This window comes from Macaca thibetana, chromosome 11, assembly GCF_024542745.1.
Source record: "Macaca thibetana thibetana isolate TM-01 chromosome 11, ASM2454274v1, whole genome shotgun sequence".
NCBI classification, from domain to species: domain Eukaryota; kingdom Metazoa; phylum Chordata; class Mammalia; order Primates; family Cercopithecidae; genus Macaca; species Macaca thibetana.
Genome location: NC_065588.1, coordinates 101309292 through 101332547, shown reverse-complemented (window position 1 = coordinate 101332547; position 23256 = coordinate 101309292). Strand labels below are relative to the sequence as shown.

The following is a 23256-nucleotide window of genomic DNA, read 5'->3' as shown; positions in this document are numbered from 1 at the left end:
AGGAGATGGAGACATGAAAAACCCTTCCAAAAAATCAAAGAATCCAGGAGCTGGTTTTTTGAGAAGATTAACAAAATAGATAGACCACTAGCCCAATTAATAAAGAAGAAGAAAGAGAAGAATCAAACAGACACAATAAAAAATGATAAAGGGGATATCACCACTGATCCCAAAGAAATACAAACCACCATCAGAGAATATGATAAACACCTCTATACAAATCTATAAACACCTCTAGAAAATCTGGAAGAAATGGATAAATTCCTGGACACACACACCCTCCCAAGACTAAACCAGGAAGAAGTTGAATCTCTGAATAGACCAATAACAGGCCCTGAAATTAAGGAAATAATTAATAGCCTACCAACCAAAAAATGTCCACGACCAGATGGATTCACAGCCAAATTCTACAAGAGGTACAAAGAGGAGCTGGTACCATTCCTTCTGAAACTATTCCAATCAATAGAAAAAGAGGGAATCCTCTATAACTTATTTTATGAAGCCAGCATCATCCTGATACCAAAACCTGGCAGAGACACAACAAAAAAAGAGAATTTTAGACCAATATCCCTGATAAACATCGATGCAAAAATCCTCAATAAAATACTGGCAAACCGAATCCAGCAGCACATCAAAAAGTGTATCCACCACAATCAAGTTGGCTTCATCCCTGGGATGCAAGGCTGGTTCAACATACGCAAATCAATAAAAGTAATCCATGATATAAACAGAACCAAAGACAAAAACCACATGATTATAATAGATGCAGAAAAGGACTTGGACAAATTTCATCAGCCTTTCATGCTAAAAACTCTCAATAAACTAGGTATTGATGGGATGTATCTCAAACTAATAAGAGCTATTTATGACAAACCCACAGCCAATATCATACTGAATGGGAAAAAACTGGAAGCATTCCCTTTGAAAACTGGCACAAGACTGGGATGCCCTCTCTCCCCACTCCTATTCAACATAGTGTTGGAAGTTCTGGCCAGGGCAATCAGGTAGGAGAAAGAAATAAAGGGTATTCAATTAGGAAAAGAGGAAGTCAAATTGTCCCTGTTTGCAGATGACATGATTGTATATTTAGAAAACCCCATCATCTCAGTCCAAAATCTCCTTAAGCTGATAAGCAACTTCAGCAGTCTCAGGATACAAAATCAATGTGCAAAAATCACAAGCATTTCTATACAACAATAATAGGCAAACAGAGAGCCAAATCATGAGTGGATTCCCATTCACAATTGCTTCAAAGAGAATAAAATACCTAGGAATCCATCTTACAAGGGATGTGAAGGACTTCTTCAAGGAGAACTACAAACCACTACTCAATGAAATAAAAGAGGACATGAACAAATGGAAGAACATTCCGTGATGATGGATAGGAAAAATCAATATCATGAAAATGGCCATACTGCCCAAGGTAATTTATAGATTCAATGCCATCCCCATCAAGCTACCAATGACTTTCTTCACAGAATTGGAAAAAACTACTTTAAAGTTCATATGGAACCAAAAAAGAGCCTGCATTGCCAAGACAATCATAAGCCAAAAGAATAAAACTGGAGGCATCACGCTACCTGACTTCAAACTATACTACAAGGCTCCCCCCGCTCCCGCCCCCCCCCCCCCCCTCCCCAACCCTCCCCGCCTCTCCTCCCCCCCTCCCCCTCTCCACCCCCACCACCCCCCCCCCCCCCTCCTGCCCCCCCCCCCCCCCACCCCCCCCCCCCCCGCCACCCCACCCCCCCCCCGCACCCCCCCTTCCCCCTCTCCCCCCCCCCGCCCCCCGCCCTCCCCTCCCCCCCCCCCCGCCCACCCGACCTCAACATCCCCCTCCCGCCGCCCCCCCCTCCCCCCCCCCCCCGCCCCCCACAGTAACCAAAACAGCATGGTCCTGGTACCAAAACAGAGATATAGACCAGTGTAACAGAACAGAGCCCTCAGAAATAATACCACACATCTACAACCATCTGATCTTTGACAAACCTGACAAAAACAAGAAATGGGGAAAGGATTCCCTATTTAATAAATGGTGCTGCGAAAACTGGCTGGCCATATGTAGAAAGCTGAAACTGGATCCCTTCCTTATACCTTATACAAAAATTAATTCAAGGTAGATTGAAGACTTAAATGTTAGACCAAAAATCATAAAAACCTTAGAAGAAGACCTAGGCAATACCAGTCAGGACATAGGCATGGGCAAGGACTTCATGTCTAAAATACCAAAAGCAATGGCAACAAAAGCCAAAATATACAAATGGGATCTAATTAAACTAAAGAGCTTCTGCACAGCAAAAGAAACTACCATCAGAGTGAACAGGCAACCTACAGAATGGGAGAAAATTTTTGCAATCTACCCATCTGACAAAGGGCTAATATCCAGAATCTACAAAGAACTTAAACAAATTTACAAGAAAAAATCAAACAACCCCATCAAAAAGTTGGCAAAGGATATGAACAGACACTTCTCAAAAGAAGACATTTATGCAGCCAACAGACACATGAAAAAATGCTCATCATCACTGGCCATCAGAGAAATGAAAATCAAAACCACAATGAGATACCATCTCACAGCAGTTAGAATGGCAATCATTAAAAAGTCAGGAAATAACAGGTGCTGAAGAGGATGTAGATAAATAGGAACACTTGTACACTGTTGGTGGGACTGTAAACTAGTTCAACCATTGTGGAAGACAGTGTGGCAATTCCTTAAGGATCTAGAACTAGAAATACCATTTGACCCAGCCGTCCCATTACTGGATATATACCCAAAGGATTATAAATCATGCTGCTATAAAGACACATGCACACGTATGTTTACTGTGGCACAATTCACAATAGCAAAGTCTTGGAACCAACCCAAATATTCATCAATGATAGACTGGGTTAAGAAAATGTGGCACATATACACCATGGAATACTATGCAGCCATAAAAAATGATGAGCTCATGTCCTTTGTGGGGACATGGATGAAGCTGGAAACCATCATTCTGGGCAAACTATCACAAGGACAGAAAACCAAACACCACATGTTCTCACTCCTAGGTGGAAATTGAACAATGAGAACACTTGGACACAGGGTAGGGAACATCACACACCGGGGCTTGTCATGGGGCAGGGGGACGGGACAGGGATAGCATTAGGAGAAATACCTGATGTAAATGACGAGTTAATGGGTACAGCACATCAGCATGGCACATGTATACATATGTAACAAACCTGCACCTTGTGCACATGTACCCTAGAACTTAAAGTATAATAATAATAAAAAATTTTCACCAACACATCTTAATTGATGTTTACAAAACACTCTATCCAACAACAGCAAAATACACATTTTTTTCAAGAGTACAGGGACTATTCAGTAAGATAGGTCATGTGGTAGGCCATAAAATAAATCCCAATAAAGTTAAATGGATTGAAATATAGTTATATTCCCTCACTACCACAAAATTATATTAGCAATCGATAATAGAAGCATCATAAACTCCATGGAAAACACTAAATGTTTGCACAAATCTCAAGGACATCATGCTGAGTGAAAGAAACCAGGCTCTAAAAGTTACATACTATTGTGTTTCCATTGATTTGCCAACTACATTCAAACTACAGTCATAGAGAACGTATCAGTGTTTATCAGGGCAAAGTGGTGGTTAATAGATACCACACCAAAGGGATAGGGCAAGGAATTTTTTCAGAGGGTGAGTAATGCAACTATTGATATTTTGACTGTGGTATTCCCTACACAAATATAGACATGTGTTAATACTCACAGAATTGTATACCAACAATAAAGTCATTTTTACTGTATGTCAATTTTAAAACATCTAGTGTGGGGTTGGCCTTTACGTGCATTTGGCTTCAGGATTCAAATGATGCCCGCTGTTTGGATTTTTACTGTTTCTTTTCTGTGTCTTCTACAGTTTGGGCTACATTCTTTAGGTTCCTATGGTATTCTTTGGCAGCTTCAGGCTCACATTATCACAAAGCATCTGCCTTGTTCATCTCTGTACGTCCAGCATCTACTACAATGCCCAGCACATGACAAATGCTCAAACATTACTTAGTGAACAATTGTCCTTAAATGTGACACACAGCTTGGTGGGGTCAGGCATGGAGCAATATATTATTGCATTATTGCACACATTACTGGTGATAATATGAAAGTAAGAGTGGTTATTTCTACCCAGTTTAGCACTTCTCATGTGGCACTGTATTTCTTTTGCTCATTTTTCTTGATGTCCCTGTGAAATGGCTTCATTGTCTGGGGATATCCCCTGGTTCTTTGTCACGGCCGAGAAAGAATTCAAAACATGGACACACACAAGGAGTGGGTTTAGGAGGGGACAGTTTAATAGACAAGAAGAGAGAGAAAAAAGGCTTCCTCATGGTGAGAAAGCGGGTTGCCCCAAAGGTTCTCCAGTTTGGGGCAGAACGCAATCTGCTTTGTACAGAGGCTTGAGGACGCAGTGATTCATTTACATAGGGCCTAGGGGATTGGTTTGACCAGGTGTGTCATTTACATAACCAGCAAAATGACTGGCCCTCCCATCCTAGTCTTTTATTATGCAAATACAGCCTCCTCCTGGCGGCAGCTGTGTTACCTGTACAGGTGGTTTTACCTGAAGGCTGCTATAATGCCAGCAAACGTGGTCATAAGGAAAAGATGGCGGGAGACGCCATATTGAATGTACCTGGTTTTCAGGTACAGCTGCCGACATTTACATATAAAAGCTTATCAGGTTGTTTTCTGTTAGGGAAGAAATGGTTTGGGGCTGCTTTTTATTAAAGGAAAATTCCACTGAGAACTTTCACTCTTTCTAGCTGCCTAAGAATTATTTCTTAATAACTCCTGTATAACCTGGTCAGTTATAATTGATTGCCGGAGAGTGAATGAACAATTGCAGGGTTTCTGGATGATGTTATTTTTCTCCAGAGAGGATTGATCCTATTCTTTGGCAGGCAACTGAAGTCAGGCAGATCAGCTCATTCCAACCAGGGCTGAGCTCATGTGAGGCTAGGCTGTAGTCTTACAATAGCTGTACTATCTCTAGTTTGCACCCTTTCCTAGGGTAATGTCATTGAAGAGTATCAGCCGAGAGCTTGTAGTGTTTACTGGACTTCTTCCTTCTTGGCAGATGCTGAACTCCAATTTCATGATACAGAAAACTCTGCTGTGCTTTTCAGTCATTTCTGCTTGGTTTTATAGCCTCTAATCTAATCCCATGCACCTCTAGAACCAGCAAGTACTTCCAGCTGAAAACAGGTATGAACTGAGTATGCTTCTACATCTCTTATCTCCAAGATCTTGGCTCCTCAATTCCTGGCAACTCAAACTCCAATTTTTATCTTCTCCATCCCATTAGATTGCTGAAAACTGCTGGTGTCTCTAGCATCTTCTTTATGCCTGGCTTCTCACCCCAAACCAAGCATTTGTAAATGCTGAAGAGGAAAGCAGAACGCAAAATATTGGATTCAACTCAGTGAGCTGCTTTTTCCTCCAGGACATTGGTACATAAAGTCTTGACTGCCATTTCAGCTTTCTGATGCCTTCAAATAGATATGCCAAAAAATTTTAGCTAGATGTACTAGCTGTTCTTCATATGAGTATTAATCTGCTGCAAAGGACTTTATCATAGCTGAAAAGGAAGTCTCTTCTTATGGTTTTTTTTTTTTTTTTTTTAAAGACAGGACCTCCTTTTGCTGCCCAGGCTATAGTGCAGTAGCATGATCATGGCTCACTGTAACTTCAAACTCCTGAGCTCAAGCAGTCCTCCCACTTCAGCCTCCCAAGCAGATATGACTGCAGGTATGTGCCATGACACTTGGCTAATTAAATAAAAAAATTAATAGATACCAGGTCTCTCTATGTTGCCCAGGCTGGTGTCAAACTCCTAGCTTCAGGAAAGCCTCCCACCTCAGCATCCCAAAGTGCTGAGATTACAGGTGTGAGCCACTGCACCTAGCCTTTTTTTATGTTTTTAATGTCTGTGTGATCTGTACTACTGTCCAATTCTCAGTTGTTGATATTTGTTATTTCTCTTTATTTTTTCTTTATTAATCTCACCAAATGTGTACCAATTTTATAAGCCTTTCCAAAGAACCAACTTTTGGTTTTCTGGATGTTTTTCATGACATATGTTATTGATACGGCTCCAATGAGTGAAGAACACCAGGGCTCTTGTCTCACGCCAAATTGGATAAAACGACACGGACACACGTGGAGTGGTTTTAAGGAGTGGGAGTTTAATAGGCAAGAAAGAAGGGAAAACAAAGAAGCTCCCCTGAACAGAGATGGAGGGGGGCTCCAAAGCCGTGAGAGGAAACCCTGAGTGCCGTGGAAAGGTAACTGCTTATATGAGGAGGCTGGAGGAGGTGGTACCTGATTTGCATAGGACTCAGGGAATTGGTTTGACCGGGAATGTCACTCACATAGCCTGTGAAAAAAACTGGCTCTCCAACCCTAGCCTTTTAATATGCAAATACAGGGCACCATGATGTTCTGCACAGGTGGGGATATGTGGGGGCGGCCATATTGCCAGGCACATGTTGGGGTAAGGGCAAGAGGGCAAAGGTGGGAATTGCCACGTTTGGGTGGACCCAGTTTCTAATGGCTGGCATTTGCATATCAAAGTTAGCCGGCCTGGCTCTGAGAGCTGGGGCTTTCCAGTTCTGGAGCTGCTTTAAAAGAGACAAAAACTTTCCAAGGACCCCTTTTCCTCTCTATCTACCTAAAATAATTTCTTAATAACTCCTATAACATTGTTACAGGTTTCCTAAAATGCCAAGATGAAATTAGACATGCAAGAGATTTATTAGTGGAAAACAGCTGTGAGGGGAAGTGAGGAGGCTGGGAGGGGAGGTTGGGAGAGCTATCAGGCCACAATGCAGGTCTGACCTTTTGTGAAGGAAAGCAGGCTAAAGAAGAGGTTTAGGCTGCTATAAAAGTCAAAGAAAGTTCAACAGGCCAATGAGGAGTCACCCTGTCAGAAGTGATCTGCATCTCCCCTGAAATGACCTACCATAGCATTTCTGCCACTCCCAGTCATTGGCTGGCAGCACTCACGAGAAGCATAGAGTCAGTGTGTATGCAGAGATGAAAGCAAGGAGCACAGCAGCTGAAGCTATCCATTTTCATCCCACAGCTGAAGATCTGTCTGTGGATATGCTCAAGGTTGCCACTATAATTTTGGGTCACAGGATAGTGCTTATACTGATGCACACAAGATCCAAAAGGGTGCCTGGTTCAAAAGGTGGGAGGCTTTCTGCAAGTGAAAGATGAAGAGGAAAAACTTTAAAAAGTTTATTTTAGTCTCTTGATCCTCATTATTATGATGCATTCTTGTAAATTTGTCCCAAGTAAACTTTATTAAAATTCACATACTTAATGAGATTAACCACAGGAAAAAAAAGGAAATGAATATTAAAGTGACATTTACAGAAGTAAAAGACCTAATTATTTACCAGGGGCAAATTCCATACAGTATTTATATTACATAATATATTTGTATCAAGCTTACTTCACTTAATTCATCATTAAAATTATTTACCAGAATTCAGTTCTTCCTGTTACACATTGCTGGGCTGGCGCTCTCATGTGTTTGTTTTTATCATAAAATTATTTTTGCTTAAACGATAATTAAGCATTAATAATTGTTTTAATTAACAATTGTTTAATACAAGGTCAAGAGTGCTTTAAAAAGGTGAGAATTAGGCCAGACACAGTGGCTCACACCTGTAATCCCAACACTTTGAGAGGCTGAGGCGGGAGGATGGCTTGAGCTCAGGAGTTCAAGACCAGCCTGGGCAACATAGTGAGACCTTGTTGCTGGAGTGCAATGGCATGATCTCGGTTCACCACAACCTCTGTCTCCTGGGTTCAAGCAATTCTCTTGCCTCAGCCTCCTGAGTAGCTGGGATTAGAGGCATGCACCACCACTCCTGGCTAATGTTGTATTTTTATTAGAGACGGGATTTCTCCATGTTGGTCAGGCTGGTCTCAAACTCCCGACCTCAGGTGTTCCTCCCACCTTGGCCTTCCAAAGTGCTGGGATTACAGGTGTGAGCCACCGCGCCCAGCCTCAAAAATTTTTTAAAAAATTAGGTGTGATGGTGCATACCTGTAGTCCCAGCTACTCAGGAGGCTGAGGCAGAAGGATCACTTGAGCCCATGAGATTGAGGCCACAGTCAGCTTTGTTTGTGCCACTGTACACCAGTCTGGATGACAAAGCAAGACCCTGTCTCAAAGAAGAGACAGAGAGACAGAGAGAGAGAGAGAAATTTATAAATAAACATCTTTTTTTTTTTTTTTTTAAAGAGTGAGAGTCTCTGCTCTGTCACTCATCTGGAGTGCAGTGGTGCAATCATAACTCACTATGTCCTCAAACTCTTGGGCCCAAGTGATCTTCCTACTTCAGCCTCCCAACTAGTTTGGACTACAGGTGCATGCCACCATGCCTGGCTAATTGTTGTTGTTGTTGTTGTTGTTGTTGTTTTAGCAAGGGGGGGTCTCCTTACGTTGCGCAGGCTGGTCTTGAACACTTGGCCTCAAGCAATCCTCCTGCCTAAGCTTCCCAAGTCACTGTGATTACAGTCGTGAGTCACTAGCCCAGCTCACATCACTCTTATATATGGTAAAACAGAGTATTCAGCAGAGCGAAATTTAAAAATATAGAGAGAAACAGCAATATTTCCAAATAGTCAATATGGCTACATGTTAATTTCAGTCAAATAAGCAGCCAAACAAGAAGAGGGCATGGAAACCCATAGAATTTTGTTCTAAAATCCTCGAAGTTGGTTGTGGAAGTAAAAATGTTCGACACACACTTTTAGAAGTTTAGAAATTATATGACTTGCAATTTCATAAAATTCTGAGTGAACGTTGTGTCCAGGACAAAACAGATCCCTAATCAATGTATTATATTTGCACAAGGCCCCTAATGTCACAGATATTAGTCACTAAACAAAACATTTATCTATGGCAGAACGAGTAGATTCCAATTTAGGGCTGAGTGCGGTGGCTCACTCCTGTAATACTAGCACTTTGGGAGGTGGGCAGATCGCTTGAGGCCAGGAGTTTGAGACCAGCCTGGGCAACAGGGCAAAACCCCGTCTCTAAAAAATCTTTTTAAAAAATTACCTAATCATAGTGGTGCGTGCCTGTAATTCCAGCTACCCGGGAGGCTGATGTAGGAGGACCACCTGGGCCAGGGAAGGTCGAGGCTGCAAAGAGCTGTGATCCCACCACTGCATTCCAGGGACACCAAGTCCAAAAAAAAAAAAAAAAAAGATTCCAATTTAATATTCCGTAAACCCAAGACCATAGCCACTCTTACTGTGCAAACTTTACATAAAACTCTAACTTCCATACAGAGTTTTGTGTGGGAATTCTTGGGTTTCAACTTGGCACATCATCTATGTACTTTCTAAAGTGTGAAATTAATCCAGACACTTACAAAAAGTTATCCAAATGACTGTATTTACAAAAATGGCACAAAGTGAATTAAACAGTCTATGCACATGCACACGTATATTTGAAGTCCATAAAACATTATTATTATTGCTCTATACAATATTAACTTAAATTTGCCCTCATATTAACCCTTTACATTACTATTCATTCTTTCATCTCTGAGTTTCCATCTGGGATTATTTTCTTTCCTACAAACTTATCCAATAATTTTCTGCTGTTGTTTGGATATTTGTGTATTTTCATGTATACATATATAAACAGACAATATTTTATTATATTAACTATAATAATATATTATTATTGTTCATGTGGTCAATGTTTACTTTTTTTTTTCCTTGAGACAGGGTCTCACCCTGTCACCAGGCTGGAGTGCAGTGGCACAACCACAGCTCACTGAAACCTCGATCTCCCAGCTCAAGCAATCCTCCTTCTGAGAAGCTGGGACTAGAGGCACCGGACCACACCTGGCTAATTTTTGTACAATTTTTGTATTTTTTTGTAGAAACAGTGTTTCACCATGTTGCCCAGGCTGGTCTTGAACTCTGCCCACCTCAGCCTCCCAAAGTGCTGGGAATACAAGTGTGAGCCACCACACCTAGTCCAATGTTCACTCTAAATTTGCTCACATCTTTGCCTTTTTTGTTGGGCTTCTTGCATTTCTAGGTTTCCATGTAGGTAATTTTTTTTTCCCCCTGCTGGAAGGATACTCTTTCACATTTCCTTTATTGTCTGTCTGCTGATGACAAATTTTCTCAAGTTTTTGTTTCTGAAAATGGCTTTGTTTTATCTCCATTTTGATTTTTGCTGGGTATAGAAATCTAGATTGGCAGGGATTGGTCTGTTTGTCAAACTCTGTAACTGCATCTGATCTAATTTCCAATTATCAAGGAAACTCTACTTTTGATTCTTCCAGGGAAAAAGTAGACACAATGAATATTTCATTATATTGGAGTGAACATAAATTCTACATTTCCTAAACTTGGGAATAAAAATATATAACTATGGAACCTCATTCAGGAAAAATAAATAAATAAACACACTCTCCTTGTGCACCCTTCTAGTATACACAGATCAGAATAAATAAAGTGAATATCAATATTTGGAAGTTTAAAAGAGCAAGAAGTCACAAAATGCAGTCAGGAAAGTGGGTTGGACTGGCAAGATGTAGTGCTCAAAGTGAAACCCTGGATGTTTGTTGGAATTCTCCAAGTTTTAGAGATTGTTCTTTTTGTCTCCTTACTCTCTTAAACACATTCATCTATTTCAACAAGTTATTTTTTGTTTTTGGTTGGTTGGTTGGTTTTTTAAAGCTCTGGTTAGTGCTAGATACTATAAATTCTGATTAATCAGACATGGACTTAGCCTGCAACAAGCTTCCAACAGAGACGTTAACAGGTATACAAATACCAGTAACAGATGGAGACAGCCATAACAGATGCATAGACAAAGATTCTTCCCTGTTAAGAGCAGTGAACAATTATTTGTGAGGAATAAAGAGACTAAGGGAGAAAAGAATCAGAAAAAAAGCACCTCCAGGAGGCAACATGTAAGCAGTACTTTTCAGAAAAGAAATGGTGATGCCAAGATAATTACAAGTGACAGATCACAAGCTTTTCTGGGAAACATTGTCCAAGAAGGAATAGGCAAGAACTGCAGTCAAGCAGAATTACATATGCAAAAGAGCAGTGAGAAATAAGAGAAAATGGCAAATTGCAGACGGCCCTGAAAGCTAGGCTAAGAAGTCTGGTTTGAGACAAACATCCAGCTAAAGCACGTCTGAGCGTTTTTTCCACAGAGGTGAGGGAGCAGGGCATGTATCTATTAGGTTGGTGCAAAAGTAATTGTGGCTTTGCCATTACTTTCAGTGGCAAAAACCACAATTACTTTTGCACCAATTTATTCATTTATTTATTTTTGAGACAGAGTCTCGCTCTGTTGCCCAGGCTGAAGTGCAGTGGCATGATCTCGGCTCACTGTAACCTCCGCCTCCCCGGCTCAAGTGGTCCTCATGCTTTAGCCTCCCGAGTAGCTGGGACTGTACGCATGCGACACCACCCCCGGCTAATTTGTTTTTCTTTTTTCTTTTTGTATTTTTAGTAGAGACAGGGCTTCACTATGGTGGCCAGGCTGGTCTCGAACTCCTGAGCTCAGTTCATCTGCCCTCCTCGGCCTCCCAAAGCGCTGGGATTACAGGCGTGAGCCACAGCTCCCGGCCTACCATCCTACGAGGTAGGCATCAGGATCCCTACACAGCGAAGGCGCCCCCACTACGTATCTGTCTACAGGCGTGCTTTCTGCGGGCTCTGCTGTGGACAGCACTTGGGATGTCAGATTGACCGCTAATAAGGTAGATCCGTATGTACTGCTGCGGGGTTGAGTAACTGGTAGAGGCTCCCACAGTTAGAAAGCACCTGGACCTTGGCCGGAATTGGCGGAAAGTCCAGGCAGCGGAGAGGTGCGGTCCCTGGGACTGGGCGTGCTCTTGGTACCAAGGTCAGGGCAGGCAGGCTCCGGAGAGCCCGCGCGCTCCGCCGCGTCGCACTAGGTTGGCTGAGGGAGCCCAGCCAGCTGGCGGGGCGGGTGCCTTCCAGCTGGGGGCGGGGCCTTGCCAGCTCGGGGGCGGGGCCTTGCCGCTGGTAGGGTGGGGCGGGCCGCGGGTGGTGGGCCGCGGGCCGGGCGCGGACTAGCTGAGGCCAAGAGCCGCGAGCCGCGAGCCGCGGGCCGCGCGCCAGGCAGTCCGGGGCATCCAGGCTGCAGGCCGCGCCCAGGCTGCGCCGCCAGCCTGCCTCCCGCGCCGCCGCGCCGCCAGTGCGAGCGCTCCTCTTCAGCATGCTGCGGTGGGGCAGCCAGGCGCTCCGGCGCTTCTCCACTGGCCGGGTGAGTCCCGCCCGGGCGAGCGTCCCGGCTGTCACCCTGTCCTGGTTTCCAGACTCCGGGGCGGGAGGGCCGGGGCGGTGGGGCTGGGGATGAGCAGCGATACTTAGACTTTGCTAAAAAGCAAGACAGCGTTTAAAACAAACAAACAAAAGCAGAGAGACCTCAGAGAAGGGCCTGGGGAGGGTCCCGGATGGGAACTGGCACGCAAGCCATTGTCTACTGCCGGAAAGGGGCTGAGGATGCAGTTTTTGGACGTGTCAAGTCTGGCTGGGATGGCAAGGTGGGAACGGTCACTTGGTAAGGAGGACAGAGTCTGCTTCCTTTCCTTTTTCACTTCAATCATGAGATCCCTGGTCAAGAGCCGGAGCCGTATGGGGCCGAGACCGTCTGCTGGAAGAGGAGGGGAGTATCAAGTCAGTAGGGTCCTCGTTGGCGGCCTGGGAGGTGTAAGCGCTCGAGACTGGCACTCAGGGCCGGTTCAGATAATGGCACTGAAAGCCGATGGCTGCAAGCTCAGTATTCCTGAGCTGAGCTACAGATGGCAAAATTTCTAGAATTGCCAGGCGCTGCAGAGGCAGCCACGCTGGAACACTATTCTACTGTAGCACAAGAACCGAGTTCTGGCCCAGCCCCGCGCCTTGGAATTGCATCAGCTCCTCCAGAAATGGAACCGAGAGCGGACACGTTGCACTGTGGTGCTGCCTTCAGCACCCAGGGGACCTCGGGACTGTTTAGGGAAGAGAGAGAGAGAGAAATAAAAATAAAAACTGTCTTATGTATCGTATCTCTTTTATAGGAAGTACATAAAAGAATTTGCTTATTGATTCTTTTTCTTGGTCATGCCAAAGCCATATGTACACATGTCTATATTCAGATGTAAAAAACTTGGAGGCAGAGAGAAGTCTTGAGTAGCACCAAAAACTGGCCCAAACTTGCATTAAAGGAAAAGCTTTCTGTATCCCAGACAACCCCAAATAATAAGAATTCGTTTTACTCTTTGCAACCAGTTCTAGTTACTTCGAGGTATATTCACCTTTTATAAAATGCGGGGGGGGGGGGGGGTGGGCGGTGGGGAAGATCTGCTCTGCTAGGACTTTTGCCTGCTCTGCTGGACCCCTCATTAGCTCCCCCCACCATGTGGCACATGAGATCCCAGATGGATAGCACAGAAAGCGAGGGGCTGTGCCGAGTGCCCGAGCCTGTTTTGTGGGCCTCCTCTGTCAACACCTTTCATTGACTTGTCTTTTTTGGAGAGCAGAAGGAAGTCTTGAGGAATGAAAAGATTTTGATAGTGGAGTTTGCTAAGATTTCAGTAATAAAAGTTAAACATCCCAGGTGGCAAATGGCATAAACAAAGCTATGGATGTGGGGAAGCACTGGCGTGGTCAGGATCTGACTGTACCCAGGGGTGCGTGTGGAAAAGCAGTGACACGTATGGCTGGGAAGAAGACAGTTTCCTCAATGGTCAAAAGGAAGCTACTGAGTGATGAATGAAAAATATGGGATGTTTTATCCTGTGAAAAATGTTCTGGACCGTGTTTTATGAGTTATTCAAAATCAAACAGATACACGGCTGGTGGGAATACAAAATCGTACAGCCACTTTGGAAAACTATTTGGCAGTTTTATATGTAGTTAAACATATACCTATCATATGACCCAGGAATCACACTCCTAGGTATTTACCCAAAAGAAATGAAACCCTTATTTGCCCACATAAAACCCTGTTTGTTGATGTTTATAGAGGCTTTATTCATAATTGCCAAAAACTGGAAATAAATTGTCCTCAACTGGTGACAGGATAAACAAGCTGTGGTATATCCCTCCATACAATGGAATTCTACTCAGTAGGGGGGGAAAAGAATGAACTACTGACGCATACAACACGGATGGAACTCAAATATGTATGCTAAGTGTAAGAATCAGACTCAAAATGCTGCATATTTTATGATTTCATTTATCTGACATTTTGGAAAGAGTAAAACTACAGGGACAGAAAAAAGATTCGTGATGTCTGGAGCTGGAGAGAGGAGGAAGGATTGATTATAAACAGGCATAAAGGAATCTGGGCGGTAATGGAACTGTTCTGCATCTTGATTGTGGTAGTGGTTACGTGACTGTGTGTTAAAACTCACAGCACGGTACACTGAAAAGGGTGCATTTTACTGTATGCAAATTATCTTTTAATTTTAATTTTTTGTTTTTTTGAGACAGAATCTTTGTCGCTCAGGCTGGAATGCAGTGGCACAATCTCAGCTCACTGCTACCTCTGCCTCCGGGGTTCAAGCAATTCTCGTGCCTCAGCCTTTTGAGTAGCTGGGATTACAGACATGCGCCACCATGCCCAGCTGATTTTTGTATTTTCAGTAGAGACGGAGTTTCACCATGTTGGCCAGGCTGGTCTCGAACTCTTGGCCTCAAGTGATCTGCCCACCTCAGCCTCCCAAAATGTTGGGATTACAGGCATGAGCCACTGCGCCTGGCCTAATTATCCCTTTATCTTTAAAAACTGAAAAATCAAACAATGCTTTTAAGTTTAGTATTAAAGCAGAATGAAGGATGAATAAAAATAAAGCTTTCAGAACCTAGCAAAATCCAAGGGGAAAATTAGTTTATAACACTTCCTGATAGAATTCCTTTTTCCATCCTCTGTCTTAAATAAAGGGACTTAGAAACATTTAGTGATTTCAGCTTAGTGATATGGCTGGATCTTTTTAACTAAAACAACCGTTTGTTTTAAAACCCTTTGTCAATTAGGTATTATTGCCCACCTCTGATATCCTGCCTGGCTCACTGCTTCTTCTCCCCATGGTAGGAGTTATTTAGCCCTCTATTCATGTGGCATTCCTTTGTTTAGCTTTCTCTGCCAGTGTCTAGGTCAGGTCTGTCTGGTAGCTCTGAGTTTATAGCCTGGTTCCAGGTAACTTGAGGTTACCTTCTGATCCAGCCCAAAGAGGCAGGAGACTTCCTTGGTCTTTGGAACCAAGTACCTGCTTTATTTCTCAGTTCTAGGAACCAGGTTCTTAACTCGTTTCCTCATTGCCTGACCTCTGCTCTGGTGTCTTATCTGTTCACAGGATCTCCAAATTCAACTTCAAACCATATTTAGTTGTCAATTATACTCTGAGGACTCTAAATTCTGAGGATATAATAATATTAATAGATAGCATTAATAAATGCTTTACATATACAGTTATTCCTTGTCCCTTGTATTCATAGGGGATTGGTTTCAGTACCTCCCATGGATATCAAAATCTGAAGATGCTCAAGTCCCTTATATAAAACGGGGTAATATTTGTATATAACATATGCATATTCTCCAGTATACTTTAAATCACCTGTAGATAACTTATAATAATGAATACAAAGTAGATGCTATGTAAATAATTGTCCCACTGTATTGTTTATGGAATAATGACAAGAAAAATTATACATGTCTAGTACAGATGCAATTTTTTCCAAATGTTTTCGATTCATGGTTGGTTGAATCCACGGATACGGAACCCACAAATACAGAGGGCGACTGTGTACTCCTTTAATCCTCATGACATCCCAATGAAGTAGGTACTAGGTTGAACATCCCAAATCTGAACATCTGAAATGTGAAATGCTTTAAAATCTGAACATTTTTGAGCACTGACATGACACGCAAAGGTAATGATCATGACAGCCTTTTGGATTTCAGATTTTCAGATTTGGGATGCTCAAATGGTAAGTATAATGCAAACATTCCAAAATCTGAAAATATCCAAAATCTGAAACACTTCTGGTTCGAAGCATTTTGGATAAAGGATTCTCAACCTAGATTATTATGACCATTTTACTGATAAGAAAACTGAGACCCAGAGAAGTGGACTAACTTCTTCAGACTCTCATAACCCAAAGATAAAACAATAAGCAAGAAAGAAATAGTCCCATTTTCAAGGAGTTCATAGATTAGTGGGATAGACTATTAAATCTGTGTTTTTATGAAAAGAATAATAATACATAATACACTAACTAAAATGATATACCAAAAAGGAAATATGAATGAACAATAAAATATGAAAATACATTCAACCAAACTAGTAATCAAATGCAATTTAGAACAAGATACCATTTTTCACTCATCAGGGTGGCAAAAATTGTAAATTTGATGATATTGTGTGTTTCTCAGGGGAAAACATTTCCTCCAATACTGTAGAAGTCAATTTGATGCTATCTACTTCAATTAAATTTAGGTTTAAAAATGATCCTGCAGTTTCACTTGTAGGTATCTGAGAAAAATACTTCCACATGGGCACAGGAAGCATGTACCATGATATTCATTGCCATGGGATTTGTAATAATGATATATTGAAGGCCAAAATGTTTCTCAATAGGGACATGAACAAGTAAACTGAGATATAGCTACACTAAGGAATACTGTGCAACGATTTCAAAGAATGAATTATATGTACTAACAAGGAAAGTTATGGAACATTACATATAATATTATTACATTTGAATTATTTTTGAAAACACAAAATGATACTTTTTGTATATGTTTCCATGTTTTTATTTTTATTTTTATTTTATTTTTGAGACGGAGTCTCTCTCTGTCGCCCAGGCTGGAGTGCAGTGGCGCGATCTCCGCTCACTACAAGCTCCGCCGCCTCCTGGGTTCACGCCATTCTCCTGCCTCAGCCTCCCAAGAAACTGGGACTACAGGCGCCCGCCACCACGCCCGGCTAAATTTTTTTTTGTATTTTTAGTAGAGACGGGGTTTCACCGTGTTTGCCAGGATGGTCTGGATCTCCTGACCTCGTGATCCGCCCCCCTCGGCCTCCCAAAGTGCTGGGATTACAGGCGTGAGCCTGTACGGATTACCGGCTGTATTTCCATGTTTTTAAATGCCTAGGAAAGGTCTGTAGAATTCACACCGAACTACAAGAGTAGTTTCCTCTGGGGAGTGAGGAAGGGATGCAGATTGGGAGTGATGGTCAAAAGGGGCTGTAGTCTTACCTGTGATCTTTTTTTTTTTTAATAAGGAGATTGTGTGTATATGTAATATGCATAGTTAAAAATTAGTTTAAAAAATTTTATACAATTAAAATATTATAGTAACTGCTGTGCACGGAAATCCTGCCTCTCTAGTACTGGAGTCCGTTTCTGGACTCAAGCCCTTTGGACGGTCTCTCCCTTTACTCAAAGTCTTTGAAGTGTTCTGTGGTCACCAGCCTCGGCCTAGGAGCTCTCTCCAGTCTCTGAGTCCTGGGCATCCCCCTCTGACATCCCCTGCTCATAGGCCCCTGGATTGACATCCCTCTTTTTAAAATCTTTTATCCTTTTTATGATGAAAAAACAAAAGTTGGCCAGACATCCAAGAAAGCCCTTGCTGATATCTTCTTTATATAAGGAGGCAATAGGAAAATCAAGTTGCACAAGTTTGCATTTATGGTGGTATCCTGAATCTTGATTGAATCTTGCAGATCTACCTCTATGTAAAGTGTAACATGTTGCTTCTATTAGTATGTTGTTATAATCGGTTGCAAGAGCTTTTACATTACTCCAAACTATATCCTATATGCTGAAGGTGGATTGCTAGGTCAGCTTTGATTTTCACGCTCTGTTCCATTCTCACACAAGAGGTGTGCCTACCCAGAGCTAGTTCATGCCTCCACAGTTGCCTAAGCAGTCTATTAGCATAGGAATTAGACTCTCCTGCTTTCAATTAACTCTCCTGCTTAAAGACGCTCAGTGAATCTCATTGTCTTCACAAGAAGGTCCAAATTATTTGACACAAAGCCCTCTTTCCACGTTGTCACTTGTCGCCATTCCTTGACTCCCAGTATTGGACACGCTGTGCACATGCATTTGTTTCTTTGTAAATCCTGCACCCTCCGCCTGGCACTTCCCAAGGACCTCCTACAATCCTCTCCCTTTTCTCTGCCAACTCCCAAGATGGCTTCTCTAAGATTCAGCTAAGGAGTTGCCTTCTGGAGAAGAAGTCTTCTCCTCTCTTAACCAAACTGTGCTCTCCTATTCTAGCACTGTGTTACTGTGTCTTAACTTGTGTGCCCTCCCTGCTAGTTGGTGGATTCCCAAGGACAGGGACCACTTCTTTGTATCTTTAGTGGAGGGGTCGCAAAGAGAAATTCCCACAGAGGCCAAACAGGTAAAGCAAATGAGGGATTTGAGCTGGATGGAGGGCAAGACCATGTCTAGGGTAAAGGGGCCACCACTGCTCAGCACTAGCTGACTGTTGCTATATGGGACCATAGACCAGGGTTGACAAACCTCCTGAGTTTTTTTGATTTTTGTTTTCTGAGACAGAGTCTTGCTCTGTCGCCCAGGCTGGAGTGCAATGGTGCGATCTCAGCTCACAGCAACTTCTGCCTCCCAGGTTCAAGCGATCCTCCTGCCTCAGCCTCCTGAGTAGTTGGGACTACAAGCATGCGCCACCACGCCCGGCTAACTTTTTTGGACTTTTAGTAGAGATGGGATTTCACCAAGTTGGCCAGGCTGGTCTTGAACTCCTGACCTCAGGTGATCGGTGCCCAGCCAAACTTCCTGAGTTTTAAAGACAAGTTACAAATTGTGCCTTCTGAGGTGAAACCTCCTAAAAATCTTAACAGAGTCCTCTTAAAAATGCTTTGTGGGCCAAATAAAACAACCCTGCCAAGACAGTAATGTGCCACCTCTACCATGCACTATGCCCAGAGCGTGGCAAAGCCTGAAACCAGGCTTGTTGGATGAGTCTCGTGCAGAGTCAGGCACAGTGTGGGACACTGTGTGCCGGATGCTCCATGAAGTGTTAGGCGTCTCAGGGTCCCAGGAAAACGTACTTTGTTTTATTCTTTTGTGTGAAGGTCCTCTGTGTGAAACTGCCAATTCTTACTTGGATAGCTTTGGCCTTACTTTATACCCTCCCCAAATGGTTCTATTAGCATCTGGCCAAAGGGCTTCAGATCAGGGCAGACTCTTCGCACTGTGCCTTGAAGTTTTCTATGGAAAGCTATGTGTACTTTTTTTAATTCTTGGAGCATAGTCAGGGTCTATATTAACTTGCTTCCTGAAGAATTCCACCAGAGGGTGGATAGCCTGGGAATGCATTATTTGACAATTTGAAAAGCAAAGGCTCTGCTCCCTCCAAAATTCTCCTCTAGTGCAGAATGTTCTCTCTAAAGAAACAAGGCCAGGCATGGTGGCTCACACCTGTAATCCTAGCACATTGGGATGCCGAGGCGGGTGGATTGCCTGAGCTCAGGAATTTGAGACCAGCCTAAGCAACACGGTGAAACCCCATCTCTACTAAAAAAAAAAAAAAAAAAAAAAAAAAAAAAAAAAAATTAGCTGAGCATGATGGCATGCACCTGTAATCCCAGTTACTTGGGAGGCTGAGGCAGGAGAATTGCTTGAACCCGGAAGGCAGAGGTTGCAGTGAGCCGAGATCGTGCCACTGCATTCCAGCCTGGGTAACACAGTGAGACTCTGTCTCAAAAAAAAAAAAAAGAAACAAGATTATAGAATTTATCATTCAGATTTGGAAATGACTGTGCCTCATTTTATGCCCTTTCTCACTAATGCAACAGACACCTATAGTGAGAGCCAGTTAAAGAATGGTGCTGTCTCCCACGTCACTTTCAGCGTGGCGTTTCCTTAAACAGGCTGATGGAACTATTCCCAATTGACCAGTCAAACTGTCGCTATGTTTTTCTAAAGTAGGAGGGGAACTTTCAGCGTAGGAAAGCCTTAGAAACACATCTGCTAAAGTAAGATAGACCCAGGTTTGAATCCTGCCCTGGACCCTTATTAGCTCTGCCTTTGGGCAGGTTACTTAACTTTTCCGACCCCTTTGTTTTCTCATTTGCAAAATGGGTCACTGGGGGGATTAAAGATGTATAATAAGCATTTGATAAATACTTTTTGAATTAATGAAAAGGGCTCAACATAGTGTTTGGCTCATGGTGTATTTCCAATAGGAGATATCTATTATCATTATTTTTATGTACCTAGATATTGCTTATGGTATGATAATAATACTAGGTAACATTTACTGAGCATTTACTATTGCCATGCACTGTGCTAATGCATTACACACTTTATCCCACTGAATTCTTATAACAACCTTATGAGATAGGTACTATTACTATCCTGATTTTAATTGATGATGGAAAATAAAGCCCAGTTCAAGACTGCACAGCTGGTGTATGAAAAACAGTAGGTACTAGGATAATAAACAGAGTTGGAATCTCAGGGCTGCCTCTTAGTAGCTATTTGACTCCTGGCTACTTAACCTCTCTGTGCTTTAATTTCTTTATCCATAAAGTGGCTTAATAATGCCTGTCTCCACGAGTCATTGTGCAATCAAATGAGACAATCATGTGAAATACTTGGCCCATACTAGGGTCTCATTAAAATGTTTGCTCTTATTTCCACCCTTTCTTCCTGACCCAAACTCCCCAGGGCGGAATCTTGTTCGTGCAGGCAGACATGCCACTCTCCACACAGCAGAGATTCTCAGACTTCCATGTACTTACGAGTCACTGAATGGTTTGTTAAAATGCAGCTTCCTGGGCTTAAGATTCTGGCTCAGTAGATTTGAAGTAGGGCCCAGGAATCCACATTTTAAACATATTCTCCCAGTTACTTCTGCCAACACAGGCAGACACCACACCCGGAGAAATAAGACTGAAGTAAAACAGCCTGTAATCCTGGCACTTTGGGAGGCCGAGGCAGGTGGATCACCTGAGGTCAGGAGTTTGAGACCAGCCTGGCCAACATGGTGAAACCCCATCTCTACTAAAAATACAAAAATTAGCTGGGCATGGTGGTGTGTGCCTGTAATCCCAGCTATTCGGGAGGCTGAAGCATGAGATTCACTTGAACCCAGGAGGCGGAAGCTGCAGTGAGCTGAGATCGCGCCACTTCACTCCAGCCTGGGTGACCATGGAGTGAAACCCTGTCTCAAAATAAATAAATAAAGTAAAATATCTCAGTCCAATTTCCTGGAATCTTGCTAACTCATTATAAACATATTTATAGTCATAAAATCTGAAAACTTCTCAGTGTTAGAAACTCACCTTTGTAGCTTCAGCTTCAGCTTCAGCATAAAGCTCAGAAAGTGTTTCAATGAATGTAGTGTTTCCAAAGATACTGACATGGTTTTTTTTTTTTTAGGGGGGACGGAGTTTCATTTTTGTTGCCCAGGCTGGAGTGCAGTGGCGCGATCTCAGCTCACTGCAACCTCTACCTCCCGGGTTCAAGCGATTTTCCTACCTCAGCCTCCCGAGGAGCTGGGATTACAGATGCCTGCCACCATACCTGGCTAATTTTTGTATTTTTAGTAGAGACAGGGTTTCTCCATGTTGGTCAGGCTGGTCTCGAACTGCCGACCTCAGGTGATTCACCCGCCTCAGCCTCCCAAAGTGCTGGGATTGCAGGCGTGAGCCACGGCGCCCAGCCAACATGGTTTCTTTAATGCTATATTTCTCAGAGAGGATTGAATCTGGAATTGAACTCCAAATAACCAGACGACAACTGAGCGGCACATTACATTTGAGTCATCTCAGTCTCTTGGCTCTTGTGTGTTTTAAAAGTAGTATTTTAGATGTCTTGAATATCTGGCATTGGTAATGGTAAGTGGTAAAGCCAAAATTTTTGTAAGGTGGCAAACATGTAGATTCTATTTCAAGCGACAGCATTAGTTATAGGATTTGAAGATAGCATATAGGACATTTTTATTTTTTTGAGAAGAGAAAATTAAATGGTCAGCCGTGCATTATCTGCAGGTGAATTTGCGGTTGTTACAGAGTTAATCTGTTTGTTTGCAAATATTTGTTGAAGCTTAATTAGGTTACTTGGGGATAGAAAGTTTGGCTGACCCTAGGATTTTTTTTTAATTAGTTAAATTACTTAAAACTTTGTTTTATTATCAGCTCAATTACAGGGAAGTTGTGATCTGGTATCCTTTTAAGTTCATACCTAAAAACAGGATGCTATGTATGCCTCTAATAAAGTGGGAAATAAGGGAAAATTAAATTTCTTCATAAACAGATTTTTCTTAGTGAGGCTTTACTAATTTAGAATTATTTGCCAGAACATTAGAGAATCCCATTTAGATCGGAGGGGGATAAACATCCTAAGTTCAGATCCCATGGAGCCACATGCTAACATGGAAGAATGTAACGCAGAGAGAGTTCTGTGGAGACACTGCCAAGAGAGGAAGCTCATAGGAAGTCATGACCCTCTGACTACCCTCTTTTCTTTCTTTCTTTCTTTTTTTTTTTTTTTGAGACAGAGTCTTGCTCTGTTTCTCAGTCTGGAGTGCTGTGGTACGATCTCGGGCACTGCAACCTCTGCCTCCTGGGTTCAAGAGACTCTCCTGCCTCAGTCTCCCGAGTAGCTGGAATTACAGGTGCAGCCCAGCACGTCTGGCTAATTTTTCTATTTTTAGTAGAGACGAGGTTTCTCCATGTTGGCTAGGCTGGTTTTGAACTCCTGACCTCAGGTGATCCACCCACCTCGGCCTCCCAAAGTGCTGGGATTATAAGCGTGAGCCACTGTGCCTGGCCAAGGGCAGGTTTCTTACATGTATATTGCGTAGTGGTGAAGTCTGGGCTTTTGGTGTACCTGATACCCAAAGAGTGAACATCATACCCAATAGCTACTTTTTTTTTAGAGAGAGTCTCGCTCTGTCCCCCAGGCTGGAGTGCAGTGGCACGATCTCGGCTCACTGCAAGCTCTGCCTCCCAGGTTCACACCATTCTCCTGCCTCAGCCTCCCAAGTAGCTAGGACTACAGGTGTCCGCCACCACGCCCGGCTAATTTTTTGTATTTTTAGTAGAGATGGTATTTTTAGTGTTAGCCAGGATGGTCTCGATCTCCTGACCTTGTGATCCGCCCACCTTGGCCTCCCAAAGTGCTGGGATTACAGGCGTGAA

The 23256-nt window shown here is 42.9% G+C and overlaps 1 protein-coding gene across 2 annotated transcripts in view; it reads left to right on the top strand.

The window, feature by feature from the left end:
- Positions 1-12117: 12117 nt before the first annotated feature.
- ALDH1L2 (aldehyde dehydrogenase 1 family member L2) overlaps positions 12118-23256 on the top strand; it is a 66408-nt gene continuing 55269 nt past the window's right edge. For both annotated transcript variants that reach the window (XM_050748457.1, XM_050748456.1), the window contains exon 1: positions 12118-12353. In XM_050748457.1, coding sequence (XP_050604414.1) covers positions 12306-12353 — 48 coding nt within the window. In that variant the 5' untranslated portion in view covers positions 12118-12305. The remainder of the gene's footprint in view (positions 12354-23256) is intronic.